Genomic DNA, 19,357 nt, shown 5'->3' on the forward strand with positions numbered 1-19,357 from the left:
CTCACCTCTTCTTCAGGGAGCAGTGGGCACAGCTTTGGGTGCTCTGCCTGATGTCCCCTCTGGCTTCCTATCTGTGAGCTTTTGATCTTGCCCCATAATCATTCCATTTTTTTCATGTAGTTTCCTCTACAGCCAGCTTTCTTCTCCTTTTCTCTGCCTTCTGCTTAGTCCTGCAGGCCAGGAAGGCTCTGAGGTTTTGCTAGGCCTGGACTAGCGAGGCCTTAGTAGGATCTAGATGTGAAGCAGCGCAAGTTGTGTCTAACTGCAAGCTATCTTCTTGGCCAGCTGTCAGAATAATTGTCAGGGGAAGGTCTGTGTTCCCCTCCCCAGAGTGGAGGGGACGTGATCCCCATTATCTTTTCTTTTTATCTCAACAGCAATTTCCATAGAATCACAGAACAGTTTGGGTTGGAAGAGCCCTTCAAAGCTCACCCAGTGCCACCCCTGCCATGAGCAGGGACATCTTCACCAGCTCAAGTTGCTCAGAGCCCCGTCCAGCCTGGCCTGGGATGTCTCCAGGGATGGGGCATCCACCACCTCTCTGGCCAACCTGGGCCAGGGTTTCACCACCCTCAGTGTAAAGAATTTCTTCCTCATGTCTGCGTGCTCATTCAGATCTCCCCATTCCTGATCTTTGGCAGTTTCCCACAGCTTAGCTGCCTGCTCTCCCTTAGGGTCACAGAGATTTCCCTGCATGGGTTTGGGGGGCTGGTGTGGATAGTGAATCTTTCATTATTGCACCTTGGAGTCTGCATCTTCTGGCTCCCACACTGAATTTTGGTTTTCCTGCCTAAAATAGATGATGATAACTTTAAGGACATTTGTAATATTAATGCAATTATTCACCTTTCATATTATTTGAAATTAAATCTCTTAACATACTTAAATTATAGGATATTGCCTTATAAATCTCTGTATAGATTTCACTAATAGTTGATCGTACTTGGTGTTATTTTTTCATCAGTACCTCAGGGTACTGTTCAGCATCCTACAATTTATGAAGAAAATTATCTAAAACAAAGAAAAGTTCTTGGCTTTTGTTATAAACAAATCTGTAAAAATAGCTGATGAATCACCACAGAGATTTTGTCCAATTTGATGATCAATTGTACTGTATTTATACAAATCAGTGCATGCTAGCACATACTTTCTCTCCAAAGCCTCTAGCCCACAGGCATTTATAATCTCAAGCTCCCTAGTGGAGCCAAACAATTTCAGAGTTTATTTTGTTATTCTGAAGCCTCTTATCCTGTTCTGGCAGAGACCTGGACCAAAAAAATCAACAATAGTGGTGCAGCTGGTGGAAATGTCTCTAGAGGCTCATATTGCTCAACCTGTCAATTTTGTGTGTGAGTCTTGAAAGCATAAATAAATAAAACCAAATGAAGGGCTTTACTGTAACCACATTTTACTGCATCTCTAGCACAGACCAGCCTCGAATCCAGAGCAGGTCCTTCAGCCTGTTCTTCTGCACAGTGATGACAATTTTCTGTGGTTTGCCTGCAACGACAGCCGAGACCATCAGCTGATCCCTGGCGTGTGTCCCCATTGCAGAGGTGGACACCTAAAATACCTGCCAGTCATCTAGGCTTGGGGCAGAATTCACCCAGACCCCACAGAGCACAGAGCGGCGTTCAGCAGTGATCAGCATCCATCCAGTGACAAAACAACTTGTGTTTTTCTTTCCTGAGTAGGAAGGTCATTTTGCCAGGTGAACCTAAATGTTACTCTGATACAGTATTAGAATCACAGAACAGTTTTAGGTTGGAAGGGACCTTCAAAGCTCATCCTGTGCCACCCTTGCCATGAGCAGGGACATCTTCACCAGCTCAGGTTGCTCAGAGCCCCGTCCAGCCTGGCCTGGGATGTCTCCAGGGATGGGGCATCCACCACCTCTCTGGGCAACCTGGGCTGGGGTTTCACCACCCTCAGTGTAAAAAATTTCTTCCTCATGTCTAACCTGAATCTGCCCTCCTTCTGTTTAAAACCATCACCCCTTGTCCTGTCACAATGAGCCCTGCTAAAAAGTCTGTCCCCATCTTTCTTATAGGCTGCTTTTAAGTGCTGGAAGGCCACAATAAGGTCTCCCCGGAGCCTTCTCTTCTCCAGACTGAACCCCAGCTCTCTCAGCCTGTCCTCCCAGCAGAGCTGTTCCAGCCTCGGATCATTTCTGTGGCTCCTCTGGCCCCTCTCCAACAGGTCCCTGTCTGTCCTGCACTGAGGGCTCCAGAGCTGGACACAGGACTCCAGGTGGGGTCTCACCAGAGCGGAGCAGAGGGGCAGAATCACCTCCCTGACCTGCTGGCCACGCTCCTTCTGATGCAGCCCAAGATACGATTGTTCTTCTGGGCTGCAAGCACACATTGCCGGCTCATGTCCAATCTTTCATCCACCAGCACCCCCAAGTCCTCGGCAGGGCTGCTCTCAATCCCTTCATCCCCAGCCTGTGTTGATACCGGGGCTTACCCGGTCTTGCTCAAAGCTTTCCAAGAGCATCAAGCCTTTAGGTAAGGCAATGGCTGTGGTCACTGCAGAAGGTCAGCTTGTGCCATGCCTGTCAGAGCCCTTTTCTTTTGTCCTTGTATCTCAGTTTCTGACCAGTGTCTCACAACTTTTTCATCATTCTTCAACAGCAGCCTCATGCAGGCTTGGATGTTGGCAAGGATCTGACTCAACTCTTCTGTTTGTTGCTTTTTTAAGCAATGGCTTCCCATGGACTTCCTACCCATTCTGAGGGAAGTCCAGGCCCTAATAAGTCAAAACACTCAGAGGCTTTTATGTGGGCAGAATTTCATCACCTTCAGGTTGTGAGTGGAGTCGCTTACCCTTTGTTCTGAGAATGAGCCTTTCCTGTCCGGATTAAGACATCGAATCATGATGCCTGCCTGTCTGATGTAGGTATTGGATGTTCGTTTTCGTAATGCTAACCCACCCAGTAGCCTTTATCCTCTCCTCACCTGTAGAGCAAGCTCCCCTTATAGCACCCGGGCTAGAAGTTAAGAAGGGGAAAGAAAATGAAACAAAAGCCTGAGTTTTATTGGCATATTGATGGTTTAGTCTTGCAATTCGCTGCATGCTGGTACGGCAGCACGTACATGAGGAGCCAGACTCCTTGCTCCTCTCATTTGGCACAACAAGCGGTGCATAAGTATCTAGAGTATCAGAGACATCAGCTACCATGTTCATCTGCTTCCCATCATCAGTCCCTCTTCTCAGGAACAAGTAATTCTATAAGGCAGAGACTGGTAGGCCATTAAAGAAAACAACTCTGATATTTCTTTTCGGAGATCTAATAAACAAGACTGATGGACTGATTGCTGTGCAGAAGGCACATGGAACTTGCAGTTGAGTTTTTTGTGTTCTTCGTGCTACACACCAAACCCTGGGCAAGCCTGAGCATTGCAGTATCTATAAATATTGGATAATGCTGTTCAAATACATACCTCCCCTGCAAAGCAAGTATCTTTTTCTTCAGAGAGTAGTTCACTTTAGAGGAGTGAAGGTGGAAAATAAGGATGAAGCTGCGTTAGTTGAGTGGGGGTTCTTATGTTTTTCAGCTCCTGTCAACTTAAAAGCTTTTGAGATGCTTCTAGTGGTTTCTCTTTTCCTCCGCAGGGACATAAATGTACAAATATGGTCCTATGTCAGCTAGTAATGAAAATTCACATGAAGCCAAGAGTAGGGTCCTTTTGCTTCACGCCTGTATACAAGTCAGTGCTTCAGCATATCATCTGTTCGGCTCTTGTGTGGCTTTTGACCAGGATGGTAAATTCAGTGGATGTAATTGCTGCCTGTTATTCAGATATGATAAGTGTAAAGAGGCCATTAATCGTATAGATATAAACAGGCAACTGAAGTCCTAGGGGTGATACCCAAAACCACAGAACAGGACAAGACCTTAAGAGGAGAACAGCACTGGCCAAAGAGGTTTTACATGGAGCTTGATGAAGCAAAGGCATTGATTGCACTGGATTTCTGAGGGATTACATGTCAGAAACAGCAGTAGGCTACAAAAGTGGGGCAAGAAAACAGCAGGAAGGTTGTAAACACAGCCACAGCAGCACTGGTAACTGCTGAGGAAGAGCTTAGGGAGAGAGACTTCAGGGTAGAAGGCAAGTGAGGAGAGATTTGGAGCTGTGAGGAAAGAAGTTGCATAATCTTTTTCACTCCCCTCTGAGTTTTGGGAAATGAAGCACGTTGTCTGTAAATAAACAGTAGTGCTTTAGAGATAGCACTCCTGGCTCCGTCGTGCAATGTTTCTTCTAAGGGGAAACAGCTCACAAGACAGCATTGATAATCGCAAAGATCAGAAAGGGGAACACTGCTTTGCCTTTTTGAAGAAGTAACTGCTTATTGAATGAAAGCATTAAAGCATATTTTTGTTTCCTAATGCCTAAGGCATGTTAAAACTTTTTTCTTCCCAAATATCTAAAAGAAAAGAATGCTATTCTAAAAAGCCATCACCAGTGTCTGGCATTGCTTCCTCTGGGCACCACATGTGTCCTGTCTCCCTTGTGCCTGAACTCTTTCTAACATAAACCTTGTGATTCTGAGATTATCTTCACTGTGAGTCTTTCAAAATGCCATCGGGATTGCCGAGATCTACCCAGTGCGAGCACCGCAGCAGGATCCTTCCCATAACTCACATGGTGAGCTATGTAGCTTTATAATCCCTGGAGCACTTGCATGAAACCAGCCAGAACAAAATCAGAAAGGAAAAGAGAAAATATCCCTGGCTTAGGGATGAGAAAAGCTCTTGTGTGGTGTAGGTGAACATATCCAACCCCTTTGGCGGATTCTGCAGTTCTGATCTGTGGTCTGCTGGATCCTGCAGTCCAGTCCAGGCAGCTTGACTTGATTTGCTGAAATCCAGATAGAAATACTTTATCCGTGACAAATTAAGAAGCTGTAACTCTCCTCGAAGTTCCCTGGAACCTTACAGACATGCTCAGTGGCACAATAAAATCTAGTCTGACTTCCACCTTAACTAAAGGCAGCTGTAGTGAAACCTGTGATGTTAATGGACTGAATAAGAGACTGGAGCTCTGAACCCCTAATGACTGCAGGCTGGAGTTCTCCCCACCCTGAATTACCCCCACAAAGGTAACAGCTTTCGGGAGGTTACTGTTTAGCCAGAAATAGTGGATGTTCTGGCTCAACTTTGCTGGGGCAGTTAATTTTTACTAAGCTCTGTTTCTTTTATTTTTACCCCCATGCACGTGTGTTTGGCTTCCAGCCAACTGTGTGCATAGCTGCTTCCCTGTGGAGGATAAAGATATACAATGACTAGACACGTGTAGAATGGCAGGATCCTGAGCACAGGTGAATCTTCTGGTCTGGAAAACCGAGATGCGTGCTTGCCTCACACAGTGCCCATGTTGCGTGACTTGATCAAAATGACGTACCTTTTTAGCGTTTTATTTTAATCGAATCATTTTTATTGAGTCCCAAGGGGATTAAAGTAATAATTGTCTTTTGTTTCTCTGAAGCAATCTCTCAAATGTAATCCCAGGAGAGATGGAGAAGGTGTGATGTTAAAGTTGCTTTGGTTGCATTCCATCTTCAGCATGCTTAGGCTGCATCTTTTCCTCAGAAAAATCAAGTTAATTCATTTTATTGCCTCTTGGATGTTTCTTATTTACTACTGGTCCACATGGACGAACCTGTCCCTCTCAGCATCCAGAGCTCTGCTTTACTGTCCTCAAAGGCACAAACAAGGTTTTGCTCCTGTTACGTCTCCTGTGAGTTGTGTACCCTTCAGTCAACAGCAAACCTTTTGCTGAGTTCAGTTTGCAGAGCCTGTCTGTTCCTACGGCCTGCCTTGCAGAAGGGATTTTAGGAAAGATGAACCCTCTGCCAACTTTAGGCATCTTATTTCAACAGGCAAGTTTGCCACCTGATCTCCATGGGTAACCGTTGTTGTCAGGAAGGAGAGCACAGATCTCCTGGGGACCATTCAAGATGAGGACTTAGCTGTGGCCTCTGAGTCTGAGGCCTGACGACTGTCTGTTTCCCTTTGCATCTTCTTGAAAACACAGTGAACTCCTTGGACTGACTGACAGAGTTGGTCATTTTAAGTCAATCTGTGAAGGGACTTCCAGCTCACCATGACCAGGGTCCTCTTCTGACTGCTTGAACACCTGATGGAGCCCACAGGGACTGAATGAGGTTCAGGACCGTACTCCAGCTGGGTGCCTAAAGGCTTTGGAAACTTGTGTGTTTTATTGAAACTGAGCCCTTGGCTCTCCGATTCATCAGGAGGGGAATATGCGGCTTGCTTAGATGTATGCTCACTTCCCCATGTGGCTGTGTTGATGACAGAGGTCACTTTCCCCAGATGGATCACCAGTTCTGCTCTGGATGGTTTCCCTTCCGAAGCTGGAGTGCCATTAGTGTGTTAATTGTTAGTCTAAATTAAGCCATCTGATTTTTGCCTGGAGTAAAGTAAGAAGCAATGTTTCACCTGAACTGCTGCATGTATGTGACAGCAGAGATAAGCAGCTGGTTCTGGGGATCCTGGTCCATGGCGTGGCCTGAAGGAAGAGTGAATGTGTGTCATAGCTGTTCTGTTTTCAGAAAAGGATCCACGGGAGCCAGCATACTTGATGGGAGTGCCTGCTTTGCATCAAATAAACATAATATTAAGGATGGGAATGCAAATTCTGAGAGGGGTGCCTCTCTGTGCTTGGTTCTCAGTCACCCACCTGGCTATCTAAGCCAAACCATTCCTTCCTCAGGCAAACCATACCATGGTGTCCAGGGAGACCTTATTGCGGCCTTTCAGTACTTAAAAGGGGCCTGTAAGAAAGATGGGGACAGACATTTTAGAAGGGCCTGTTATGGCAGGACAAGGGATGATGGTTTTAAACTAAAGGAGGGGAGATTGAGGCCAGACATGAGGAAGAAATTTTTGACCCTGAGGGTGGTGAAACCCTGTCCCAGGTCGCCCAGAGAGGTGGTGGATGCCCCATCCCTGGAGACATCCCAGGCCAGGCTGGACGGGGCTCTGAGCAACCTGAGCTGGTGAAGATGTCCCTGCTCATGGCAGGGGTTGAACTGGATGAGCTTTGAAGGTCCCTTCCAATCCAAACTGTTCTGTGATTCTACGGTGGTAGCCATGAGAGCCCTTCTCCCAGGCCACACAGTGAGAGCAGTCATCAGATTTTGGAAGACCCAGGCTGAAGTCTCTCTTGTACCAGATCTAGAGCAGGGATTGGAAACCATCCCACTGCCCTCCAGAGGCAACGGTCAGAGTCAGGAGCATTTTGGAACCAGTGGGCATCTGTCCTCTTCCCTTTGTATGAAACAGCAATTCACTGAGCTGCGGGACCGCTGGTGGGCAGACAGTTGGGATTCAGCTCCTGCTGTGAGCACTGGGTGTCTTTCAAAGCTTCAGTGGCTGGTGGACTCTCCTCAGCACTGCAGAGATGGGAATATAGGCGTCACGCAAATAGACACTGAAGTAATAGGTGTCTATTATGTATGGGGAATGCTATGTTAAAACAATAGCTTTCTTTTTAAAAGCATGTCATAACTTGAAATGTCTTCAGTGATGTTACTAATTTGTGCTTTTAATTCCTGGATAATCACTCTCTTCTAAACTTAGATCGCAGCAGTACAGTACCCCTTTTTATGAAGATTACCATCTGTGAATACTGCCTTTGAGATAGGCCATGTGTATGCGATTAGTTTGTTGGTTACTGGGCACAGTTTTAAAGAATTATGCTGAAGAAATGAACCATTACTTTCCTTTTTTTTTTTTTCCTTTTCTGATCTTTCTGCGTGATTGCAATTTGATCAGTGTTGAAGTCAGCACTTTTATTTTTCTTCTTTTCAAAGTAAAGGGCTTTTTTGTTAGGATTCCCACAGTTAACTGTGGGAAGATATCTGCTCCCCTAGAAGAGTCTTGTGAGAGAAGTCCTTGCTGTAGAGAGTAACCCAATTATGTTTGATTATTCATCACTCATATGGACTTAAAATGGAAGTTGCTTTCGGTCTCCTCTAAAAATGAGACATAAGCAATTTACCCCGAGACACATAGGAAGGGGGTTGCTTCTTCGAGGTTAGCACAACCTAAAAGGAGCTTCTAAAAATCCTAAAATATCTAAGCAGAGATCAGCCAATGTAAATAATACTATCCTGGCTATTGGGAGAATCCCTGCTAAGGACACTTCTTTTGGTAATAAAAGCAAAGAGGAGAAAAATAAGCCACAAGTCTAAAGCATTCTTCAAGAATGCTGTCTTCCAGTTCCTAATTTTATTAAAAAGAAGGCATTTTGGTTTAAACAATGAAGACCTCTGTGTTGAGAAGTTATTAGCCTTAGTGCAGCCAGGTATGCAATTTGTGAGTATTTAAATTGAGGATTCATCCAAACATTTAATTTTCTGTTTCACACCTCATAATTTTTGGTGGTTTTCATTTGGTGAACACAAGTGTCAAAAACTGCGGTCAGATATTCAGCAAAAAAAATGGCATTGCAAGGGCAGGTTTGACTTAATAGTTGGACTCAATGATCTTGAGAGTCTTTTCGAACCAAAAAGGTTCTGTGACTTGGTCAAAGCAAATGCCATGGCAAATATTGATCCAGTCAGATCCAGCTGGAGCTCTGTTGACTGGAGAGGGGACCCAAAATCTCCAGCTCTGCAGTATCCATCCCCATCATTGACATCAGTAGCTGGATGAGAATGATCGTGCTTTCACTGTTTGAACCACCAGCAATAAGCTCCCCAGGAAAAAATGTGTAACAAGGCTTAAGGTAAAATCATCAGCCTCCCCCCTGTGCCAGAAAGCTCTCCTGCACTAAGGCAGAGTTTACTCCCTGAAGCAAAGATGTTTCACAAGGGTGAAATGTGCAACACCAGTGGCTGTTGAATGAAGTTGCCATTAACGAGCTTGAGCCTTGGGGTTTTGAAATGAGAACTAAAGCTGTTGTTAGCAGTCCCTTGAGGTCTCATTTCCATGCCAGTGAATAGCCTGGTTTTGTGCTCAGTAGCTCATTTCCCGGCATTTGCAAGTTTCACCTGTTTTATTTTATCTTGGAGTTATTAATTTTATGACAAGGCTTCTTTTTCTTGTTTCCTTTCTTAGGGGGTTGTTTATTACCATCCATGACAAAGGCCATATTGCAACAATGCTAGACTCTTGGCCTGAAGAAAATGTTAAGGTATGTGGCATGTCTTCTGGGAAATTACAGGGAGCTGGGTGGAAAATGGGATATTGAATGGAACTGAGTGGCATTATTTACAAATTGCCTGTTTAAAAGTACAAGCTAAGAAATATTCCCTTCCTCAGAGGGTTTGCAGGCTGGTGGTTGGACTTCAGAGACTCTGTCATGTGTACATGTGGTCAAGAACATCTTTATTAAAGGTAGCAGGACCTTGGGCGATAAAAAGAGTGTGCATGATAATAAATTTTATCATATCATAAAGAATCATATAATAGAATGGTTTGGGTTAGAAGGGACCTTAAAGTTCATCTAGTTCCATCCCCCCTGCCATGGGCAGGGACATCTTCAACTAGACCAGGTTGCTCAAAGCCCCGTCCAACCTGGCCTTGAACACTTCCAGGGATGGGGCATCCACAGCTTCTCTGGGCAGTCTGTTCCAGCGCCTCACCACCCTCATGGGGAAGGATTTCTTGTATCTAATCTAAATCTCCCCTCCTTCAGTTTGAAACCATGTTCTGTCAGTACATGCCCTTGTAAAAAGTCCCTCTTCAGCTTTCTTGTAGGTCCCCTGGAAGGGGGAAAGATGCTACAAGGTCTGTTTGTACAGAATAGGGGTCTTAGCAAAGAAGTAATATCCATGTGTTGAAGAATTCCATGGCTAACTCAACTTGTTAGATGTACCAAAGCTCTTTAAGAGATCTCTGTAACCAACTTGCATGTAGGACTCCTTCCCAAATGGAGGAGTCATGCAGCATCCAGAACACTGGCAACTCTGCAAATAATGTTTGATATCCAGCAGCTGAAAATATTACTGTCACCCCACCCAAAAAAGTGATCTTGTGAAGTGTTTTTCCCTAGAGCTCGGGGCTGGGCAAGTCCCTGGCATTAAATAAAGTCAACAATTAAGATAGGTCTTGCCAGTCACCTGCTTCCATCATTCTGAAAGTACATGTGCCTGGGAATTTCCCTGGCTATTGGCAGAGCTCCGGTCCCCTATCAGTCAGCTGTTTCTTCCAGGAAAAAAGGTTTGGCAGCTGAGAGAATCTTGCAAGCATTTTCCATTTCTAAAAGAAAAGAAAAAAAAAAAAAAGTCATTTAACATGTTTCCAGAAAAAGTAAGCATATTCCTCTAACCTTGTCTTTGGAACCATGGAGGACAGATGCAAACTACATATTTTGTCCTTGCTCTGTCCAAAGATCTCAGTATTTCCATTTGTTTCTGACTCAGGACTATGAGCAGAACTCATTACGGCTAAGAGATATGTTTTTGCAGATGGGGAAACTGGCACAGGAAGATTAGAGACTTATTGAAAAAATACCCTCTGGCATCTAAAACAGACCATAGAAAGGGCAGTGGCCCATGGAAGAAATCCAGACTCTCTGCTTTTCAGGTTTGCCAGACTACAAAGGCAGCTAATTTCATCAGTATCACTGTTTCAGACCGCAGGGTTCCCTGTGCGTTTGTACACAGACTTTTCCATGCCTGAACTGGTAGGCACTGGAACACCTGAGATTTTGAGATGAGTAGGGAGGCACCTGGGCTGCACCTTAGTCCCCAGAGGGACCCAGTTTTTTGAAAAGGCTGAACACCAACACCAGTAAGTTCCATTAAAGACAGGGAAGAAATACTTGGACAGGCTGTCCCACCTTTTGCTTTGTGGCTCCTTAGAGCTTCGTGGCAACAGCATTTACTGTGGAAATGGGAAATCTGGGTTGTAGGCCTGGGTCACCTGCCTGGAAGGGCTGGAAGGGTGCTCTTAGCTTAAAAAAGCCTCAACCAAGCTCTGATGTGTCCCGTCTCCACCTCTACTGTTGAAGCTGGGCTGCTCTGGAAGAATCAGAGTGCCAGACACAGAACAAGCAAAAACCACCATTTCTGAGCATCCTCATGTGGGAGGGTGTTTTTTTTGTGTCTTTTCCAGGGTGGCTAATGAATCCGGCCATGAAGAAACATTGGATAAAATGCCTATAGCCCTCATCAGTGCCTCCCCTTGCTAATTTTCTCTCTGGTTCCTTAATCTCGTACTCTTTTCTGCATGGTGGCCCAACTAGAGCAGGGTGAATGCAGAGAGTCATACAGGACAGCGTTGTGGACAGGTGTCATCCTCGCAGTTGTGAGTTCAAACCAGCTCGAAGTGCGGATAATCTAGAAACCTTATCTCCTATTCCAAGACAAGTGTGCTGCTATACTAGCTACTGCACTGGCCTTCTGTCTGTCCTTCCCTCCCTCCCTCCATCTGTCCCTCCCTTCCATAGGATGCTCACCCTAGAAGTGCACTCAGCAGCTTGAGTCCCTGTGGGAATCACTCCTATACAAGGCCGTTCAATGTCACGGTGAACTTGAGGCAACGTATGAATTCATCCTGCAAAGACTGACCCTGTGCAATCAGTACTGAGAAGCAGGAATGCCAGCAGTGGCTCTGGCCTCTCTGCGTTGCCCCAGCAGCCTGGAGATCAGCGTAGTGCTCTGGATCGCTCTGCTGGGCCGGGCGCCTCCTGCTTAGTCACTTGGTTTGTTCAGCCTGGAGAAGAGGAGACTGGAGGGACACCTCATCATGTCTACAGCTTCCTCACAAGGGGAGGAGGAGGGGCAGGTGCTGAGCTCTTCTCTTTAGCAACCAATGATAGAACCCAAGGGAATGGCAGGAAGATGTGCCAGGGGAGGTTTAGGTTGGACATCAGGAAAAGGTTCTTCACCCAGAGGGTGCTGGACACTGGAACAGGCTCCCCAGGGAGGTGTCCCAGCCCCAGGCCTGACAGTGTTCAAGAAGAGACTGGACAACGGCCTCAGACACATGGTGTGAACTGTGCGGGGACACGAGTTGGACTCGATGATCCTTCCAACTTCATGGATCCTTCATGGGTCCCTTCCAACTCAGGACATTCTATGATTTTATGATTAGGCACTGGAAAACTGGCCTACCCACGTACAGCCCATGGCCCAGAGTCATCTCAGTGAACATCAGCTGCCTGAAGCCTCTGTGCCTCACCTCAGCTTGTGAGTACTTGTGCAGTGATCAATGAAGAGGCAGAGGAGCATCTTTGAAGAGAAGTAGCCCTTTGATCCCTTCCCGAAAGAGCTGCTGGAGGGAGGAGATGCACTCTGGAGGTTTCTGTCTTTTCCCCATCAGCTATCAAAGGAGCTTACAGCCAAAGGTTTGACTAGAGTCATCAAGAAAATGTGTGGCACAGCTGGAAGCAGAAAACAGGTTCCTAGTTGTTAAACCAGTGATCCAGTTAGAAGAGTCTGTCTTGCTCAGCCAGAGATTAATGTCCTCTTCGTTGAGTTTTGATCATATGAACAGGAGCAGTTAAAAACGTTACTTTAATAGGGTTGTATATCAGGTCTTCACTGAAAGCTTTGTGCTTTTTTGTGTTGTTGCTTTTACATCCAAAGAGCCACAAACAAATGTGAATCCGGTTTCCCCTCTCTGATACAATTAATGTCTCCCATGCTGTATTTTCTGCTCTCCTGTATTTTTCAGTAGTACCTTGAGGAGCTTCAGTACCTACAGAGTGCAGCACATCTAAGACTGAAGAAATTTCTCTCTCTGATGCGTATACTTAAGTACCATCGAGAAGTTATTAGGGTTGCCTGAGAACACTTATTTGTTTGGATGAAAAAGTATCTATGCTCCAGAGAAGTATTTTGAATCATTAGAACAGGGATTTTTTAAAAATATTTGCTGCGTAGTTAGGATTTTGACTCTTTTTCACATACTTTACACCAGTTTCAGGATAAACCTGTAGCAGTGGATGTGCTCAGTGCTTTCCCTGTTCCCATTACTGCATCCCCTGGGTGTGATGAAGAAGTGAGCGCACGCCCAGAAACAGATGGAGCCCACCCAAAAAGAGACTTTCCCATCAGTAACGCTTCACATTGACTCAGAAGCAAAAAATAAATGGGAAAATGTTTGAAAATGGGGATGGATAAGTGTATCACTGCCACGATTGTGAACGCCCTGTGTCAGGGCTTGTTCAACCTCTAGCCTAAGGATAGGTGTGTAGTCCTTTTAGTTTTAATAGGTTTTTCATGGAAGGTTCACTTTTAGGAATTCGAACTCCTAATAACAGGAAACTGACAACAGCACAAAACCAAATATTCTGCATAGAGCAGGAGCATTTCGAAATAACCCATATTACATATAGGTTGTCACTATTACTGTATGCATTATGACTCTGAAACGTATCATGCCTGAAACTACCACAGTTTGGTTTTTTTCTGCTAGAGGGTGAAATAGATGTAAGCGGTAAAATAGATGTGCGTGTTCTCTGTATCTGTAGTTTCTCCTCAGGCTGATTCCTGAACAATGTAATGTAATTCTGTTCTGCCATTACAAACAGTGGTTTAGGTTGAAGGAGAAAATAGCCCTGGAATGTGCGTATAGTTTATGTTGAATAAGAAAGGACATTGAAACAGATGAATACGTGTCTTCCTGAAATAGGAAAGTGTAGCAAGAGTTTATTCCATTCCTAAACAACGAAATGCTTCTCCACCACAGCAATAAACCAGTGCATCTTTATTATATGCCTCCCCCAAGGAAGTAACACCTATTGAGATAACTTCTAATCCCTCATTCTTGTATATCTCACTAAAGCACATGCATGTATATGTCCTTAGTTTAGCCTTAACTTTGCAGATCAGCAAGTCTCTGCAGTCTTCTCCTTTGAAATCCAAACTAGACTGAACACGAGTCCCCCGCAGTCTGATAAACCATTTGATGTGAGCGCTCAACTCTCTGAAGTGCTGGGACAGTGCTGAAAGTTGAAGTTCATTCTTGTATTTACAGCTTTTCTCCCACAGTGGGATTGGACTCCAGTATCTTCCTGTTCTTACTGGGATTCAGAACTGCCCCAAAGAGTTCCTGACCCTGGGGACAAAATGGACAGAGAGAGTAATTAACCTTAAAATTGTGAGGCTTAGTCAGATCTGCTTGGTCATTTGCCTCCTGAGGTCTTGATGTACAGCATGGGTTAAACAGCTCAACTTCAGGCTTCTAATTTGGACAACATTATGCAATAGGGATTTTGGTGAGGTAGCACATTACAGTATTGCTGAAATGCAAAAGGCCAGTTATACAAAGGGTTAAATGGCAATTGTTTAGCTCCCAACTCTGGGGGGAAAAAAGGTCTAATATGAAATACCCAGAGCGAGAGCCCCTCCACAGTCCATGCTACTGCCGTGCTGGTGGCTTCTGGCCTTGCAGTCAAGGGTACCAGAGGGAGAGGGACCCAGTTATAATGAGTTTTGTTTTGATTATCTGATGTTGGCTACTCCACAGCTACTCTACAACAGTGTGAAGACATGAGCTTGTTATACTTGGAATCACAGAATCGTAGAATCATTTAGGTTGGAAAAGACCCTTAAGATCATTGAGTCCACAGATACAGTTCATAAGCACAAGCACTTCTGTACAGAGCTCTTTTTCCTGAAAAGAAGAGGAAAAATCAAGGCCAGATCTCTTTTGTGCAGCACTGGTTGTACAGCTGAGGATGCACAAAGAGCCATGTTGGTTGCGTTCTGCTACAAGTGTTGGCAAGCAGAGGTGCTCCCGTCCCACACTGCAAGCCGCTACCTGTCAATCACGTTATCTCTACCTCCAAAAATGAACAGCCCCCTGTCACTAACAGCTAATTACCATGGTGGGTAGAAGGAGGAAATATCCATTGTATGATGCAACTGCAGAATGGTGTCGATGAGAGACAGCGGAGCTGGTTTTGCTTCTAGAGCCTTGGCAAGCCCACACAACAGTCTCTTTTGATCCTTCCAGGCTATTGTGGTGACAGATGGAGAGAGGATTCTCGGCTTAGGAGATCTGGGGAGCTACGGCATGGGTATCCCAGTGGGGAAGCTTGCTTTGTACACAGCTTGTGGTGGAGTTCAGCCACAACACTGTCTGCCCATCCTGCTGGACTTTGGCACAGACAACGAGGTAAGACAGCTTTTCATAAATCTGATGGGGAGGGAGAAAAAATTGAGATTAATGCTCATCTGAGGACAGTTCCCTAAACATGGAGGTAAAGCCAAGATGAGACAATGGCTAGACCAGCACTGCAGGAAAATGGCCAGGTTTCATTCCTGTTTGATGCTCAAGAAACTTTTGCTCTTATGGGGAACTTAAATAAACACTAAATAGCCTCATGGTCCCCTGGTGAGAAGACTCAGAGTGTTGCCAGTTGGAGCTGAAGGGTTAGCCGCACCTTTCAACGTGGCAAGGTAGGTTGAAAGGCTTTGTACAAGAAGTCTCAGATTTATTCTTCCTCTCATGGTTGTGAGTGATCAAGCAGATACTCGTGTCTGTGTAGAGGTGACTGTATTCCAGAAAATGGAGAATCCCTGGTGGGTGGTTTGGGAATGATTAATTTCAGTGTTTTGTCAGATCACACACTTTCCTGCACATGATAACCAGACAAGAGGACTCCATCTGTTTGCAGATTTTTTGCCTTATGACTTTGGCTCGGAAAGGCCGAAGTGCAACATTTCAGTAATGCCAGAATGGACATCTGTGGGGATGTCTTTTTTAAAATTAATATCCTATAGTTATTTGTAATGGCCTGGGTTTGTCCATTTTTGTAAAATGTACTTGTGCCTCACTTGACCCCAAGTAAACCAAACACATGTTTCTTGAGAGAAACAACAGACCTGGGGTACAAGAGCTTTGAGTTTGTGTATGAAGCCAGATGAGTGCTGACATTTTCAGACATGCCTGTGCTCAAAAGCTAGGTTTTCTGCACTTCTTTCTCTCCACTACGAGTGTCTCACACTGGACACTTGAAAAGAATGAAAGAAAGCAAAATCGGTGGCCGTAGATAACATTGGGGATGAGATTCCCAATTATCTCTTTGGTTTCTGGTGCCGGCATTTGTTTTATCACTTCAGCACAGAGGCCTGTCATGGACTGAAGGAATATGGGGTGTGCTCATCTCAGCCCGATCCACGGTCTTTCCTGCACAGTGGGAACTCTGAGTTTGGACCCTCTGAAGCTAATGCAGGAATTAAGGCTCTGTCTCTCACTTCTTCGAGTTTCCAGTCAGGAGAGCATCGCACTTGGCCTTGGCTCCTTCATCTCTTCCTTCTCCTCCATGCTGGTCTGCACACCACCTAGTGCTGGTGTGCCCCAAACCCCTCAGCTGGAGCTTCTCTCCAGAGGGACCTGGGTCTAAGTGCTTCCCCACCGAGCTTCTGACCATGCATGACCATCCGTTTCTATCTCAGCACCCAGAGGGGACACTAAAATCCAAAGCGGCACCAATGACTTCTATACATCTCCAGGGGTCAGATAGTGTCAGAAGAAGGGACTCCCTGAGTCAGTCTTGGGCACCTCTGTTCTGCACAAGGTCAGGTCTAACTTTAGTGTCCAGGAACTTCTCTGTGGAGGCAATTTCCACAGCTGGGATTAAGACATAAAAGTTGCTGTTTTCCAGCAATATAAACAATGTATTTCCTCACAACATAAATAATTTGTGTGTTGATGTAATGACTTTCTCATGTGCATAAACCCAGCTTAACCCAACCCTAAGCACATCCTAGGAGGGTCCCGCCCCACAAGTAACCTCATTTGTCAGTGCAGAAATAAGACACCTCCTGTAGGCATTCAACCTCATTCATCTCTGCCTGTCAATAAATGGTGAGCTTAGGGTGACTGTTGCTAACACAGGCATCTCAGGTACAATGGAGTAAATATAGCATATATTGCATATATATATATATGTGCTATATGTATATAAATATATTGTATTTTTAGCAAAGAATCTCAGCTTGTCTTTCTGACAGTCCATTATACTTTGCGCTTTCAGCAAACTGGGATTTTTTTGGAGTTTGGCATTTCTCAGTTTGCCTGTGGGAGAATTTTAAGCTCCGGGAACCAGCCCCAGAGCACATGGTGCTATAGAAGCAATCAGTGAAGTAAAGCAAATAGGTCTGCTCTCTGTTTTGTGACCCTGAAGAGTTAATGTATCAAACTCAGAGGAAAACGTCTTTCATCTTTCCTTCTAAGGGAAAACAGCTGTGGCTGTAAAAACAGATCTGATTTTAGCATATCTGCCAATATTTAGGGCCCATATGGCTTCAGGACAATAGGTTTGTGATGGTTCATCCCCTTCTCATGTGAATTATTCAGTTCCTGAAACGGGAAGAGAAGTGGAGTTGCTTTGCAGTGACTCATGGAGGGGTTGGCCCACCTGTCTCCTGCCACTGTTTGTCCTGTAATTTTCCCCAAAACATGTGCTGTTTCCATGCTGACACAGTCCTTTTTAGGTGGCTTAGGGGTCCTGACTTAACAACTGCTGGACTGGTTGGAGGAATGGCCTGGGTTTTTTTATTCCCAACAGGAGCCAAAAAATAAACTAATCTGTTGTAGGAAAATACCTTGCATTGGCATCTGCAGATAGCTGGAGGTGAGTGCATTGCAAGTGCAGTGCTTGGGAACATTTTGGCATCTCATCACTGGTGCTGGTTAACTCAGGGCTGGTACATAAAGACCTGTATGACACATCATTTCGGGTTACCTCAGGCGATCTTCGTTGCTCAGAGCATTGTTTATGGTCAACAGCTTTCCTGGTAACTTTCGGTACGAAATTAAGCGCTCACCGCACAAGGTCAGTTTTATTCACTAGGAGTGAGGCATCTCGGCAGGGAGCCATGGTGGAGCTGTTCTGGGGGTGCAGAACTCCATTTCCTACATCAGTCAACAAGCATTGCATCCCTCTGACTTTATTTACATAAGAAGTTAGTCCATAGCTTCTTACAGAAACATTTTCTGCCCAGGAAGAGCTGCATGAGCTGGCCTTCACTGCATAGTAAGTAAAATTAATATGACCACAGCAGACAAACTTTTGGGGTAGGCTGCGACATAAGTCTCCATCCACTGGTGGAAGAGAAGATGTCAACAGAACTGCTTTGTGTCCTAGGCTCTCCTGAGTGATCCACTCTATATTGGACTGAAACACAAGAGAGTTCGTGGGAAACAGTACGACGAACTGATTGATGAGTTTATGCAGGCAGTTACCAACAAGTAAGTGGGATTATATACGTGGCTCCTCTGGGCTGCTTCCATTTAAGAACGAATGTTGCAACTCGTGAAATAAACATTAGTATAGTTGATCATCCAAGCGAAGAAAGGTCATTTAAATGCAAGTCTGCTGGGTGGTCTACAAATGACTCTTTGTGCTTGAGCACTCTGTGTCAAAAATATTTGTCTTCAGAGAACTGAAATGGGACTGACTATTTATAGCCATTTCCTGTCCATGTAGGCCAGAGGTGTCAAGCATATGCCCTGTGGGCTGTATCTGGCCTCCATCATGCATTTATGAGCCTCATTCAGCATAGACAGAATCTAAACTTTGGTTTGTTTACATTTTGTGAAGGAAGTTTCCAGCTTTCACCATTGTGAAGGAAATCGTCTAACTGGAAATGGCACGTTACTCCGCACGGAGTCTGTGTGAGTCTGCAGACTGCCTGTCTGTCGCTTTGTTAAAAATAGGAGCTTCCCTGCCAGCATTGAAGTCTGAGGAGTGAGAAGGCCAGAGTTATAAACGCTGTTTTTTTAACTGTAGTACAGCCTGGGGGTGTGTTCCCATTCTTACTGACTGGCTGGGTTGGTGGGTCTCTGATGTACCAGGGGCTTTGATACAGGATGAGCAGAACCACAAGCTCAGCACTATGTGTGCACCTCTGGCACTGCAGTGAGCTCCTCTTCCTGGTGAAAACACATTAAATTATACACGACCATCTGGAGATGTTACCCTAAGAAGGAAAGTGAGAACAACAGTTAAGGAAAAAAAAAGTAATATTTGGAAAGCCCCAAGCTCCTAAGCAGCTTTTTCTGCCTTTCCTGAAGCAGCAGATGAGATTGATAAGTGGCAGAGAGCTACAGTCCGTGCCTGATTAATAGGCTGCTGCCTGTCTGTATGTTGTAGGGTCTACTGAAGGAGATGTGTTTGATCTTCCCTCTTTCTGTGTCCAGCCAGCTCTATGCGTGTGTTCCTGCAGAAATGGGAGTGAGTGGTACATAGAATCGTAGGATCATGGAGCAGTTTGGATTGGAAGGGGCCTTCAAAGGTCATCTAGGTGAATCCCCATGTGCAGTTCATCTTGTCCGCCTTGAGGCAGGAGGCATCATGTCCAGCGTCTAAGGACAACAGCTGCTCATCCACTGAGCAGCACATCTTTGCGTAAGGTGTGACAGCCC

The 19,357-nt window shown here is 45.2% G+C and overlaps 1 protein-coding gene across 1 annotated transcript in view; it reads left to right on the forward strand.

The window, feature by feature from the left end:
- Positions 1 to 19,357, forward strand: part of ME3 (malic enzyme 3) — a 137,436-nt gene that overhangs the window by 86,157 nt on the left and 31,922 nt on the right. Inside the window, exons 4-6 of the mRNA XM_065640207.1 lie at positions 9,089 to 9,164; positions 14,939 to 15,100; positions 18,078 to 18,181. Coding sequence (XP_065496279.1) covers positions 9,089 to 9,164; positions 14,939 to 15,100; positions 18,078 to 18,181 — 342 coding nt within the window. The remainder of the gene's footprint in view (positions 1 to 9,088; positions 9,165 to 14,938; positions 15,101 to 18,077; positions 18,182 to 19,357) is intronic.

Source organism: Caloenas nicobarica, chromosome 1, assembly GCF_036013445.1.
Source record: "Caloenas nicobarica isolate bCalNic1 chromosome 1, bCalNic1.hap1, whole genome shotgun sequence".
Classification (NCBI taxonomy): Eukaryota; Metazoa; Chordata; class Aves; order Columbiformes; family Columbidae; genus Caloenas; species Caloenas nicobarica.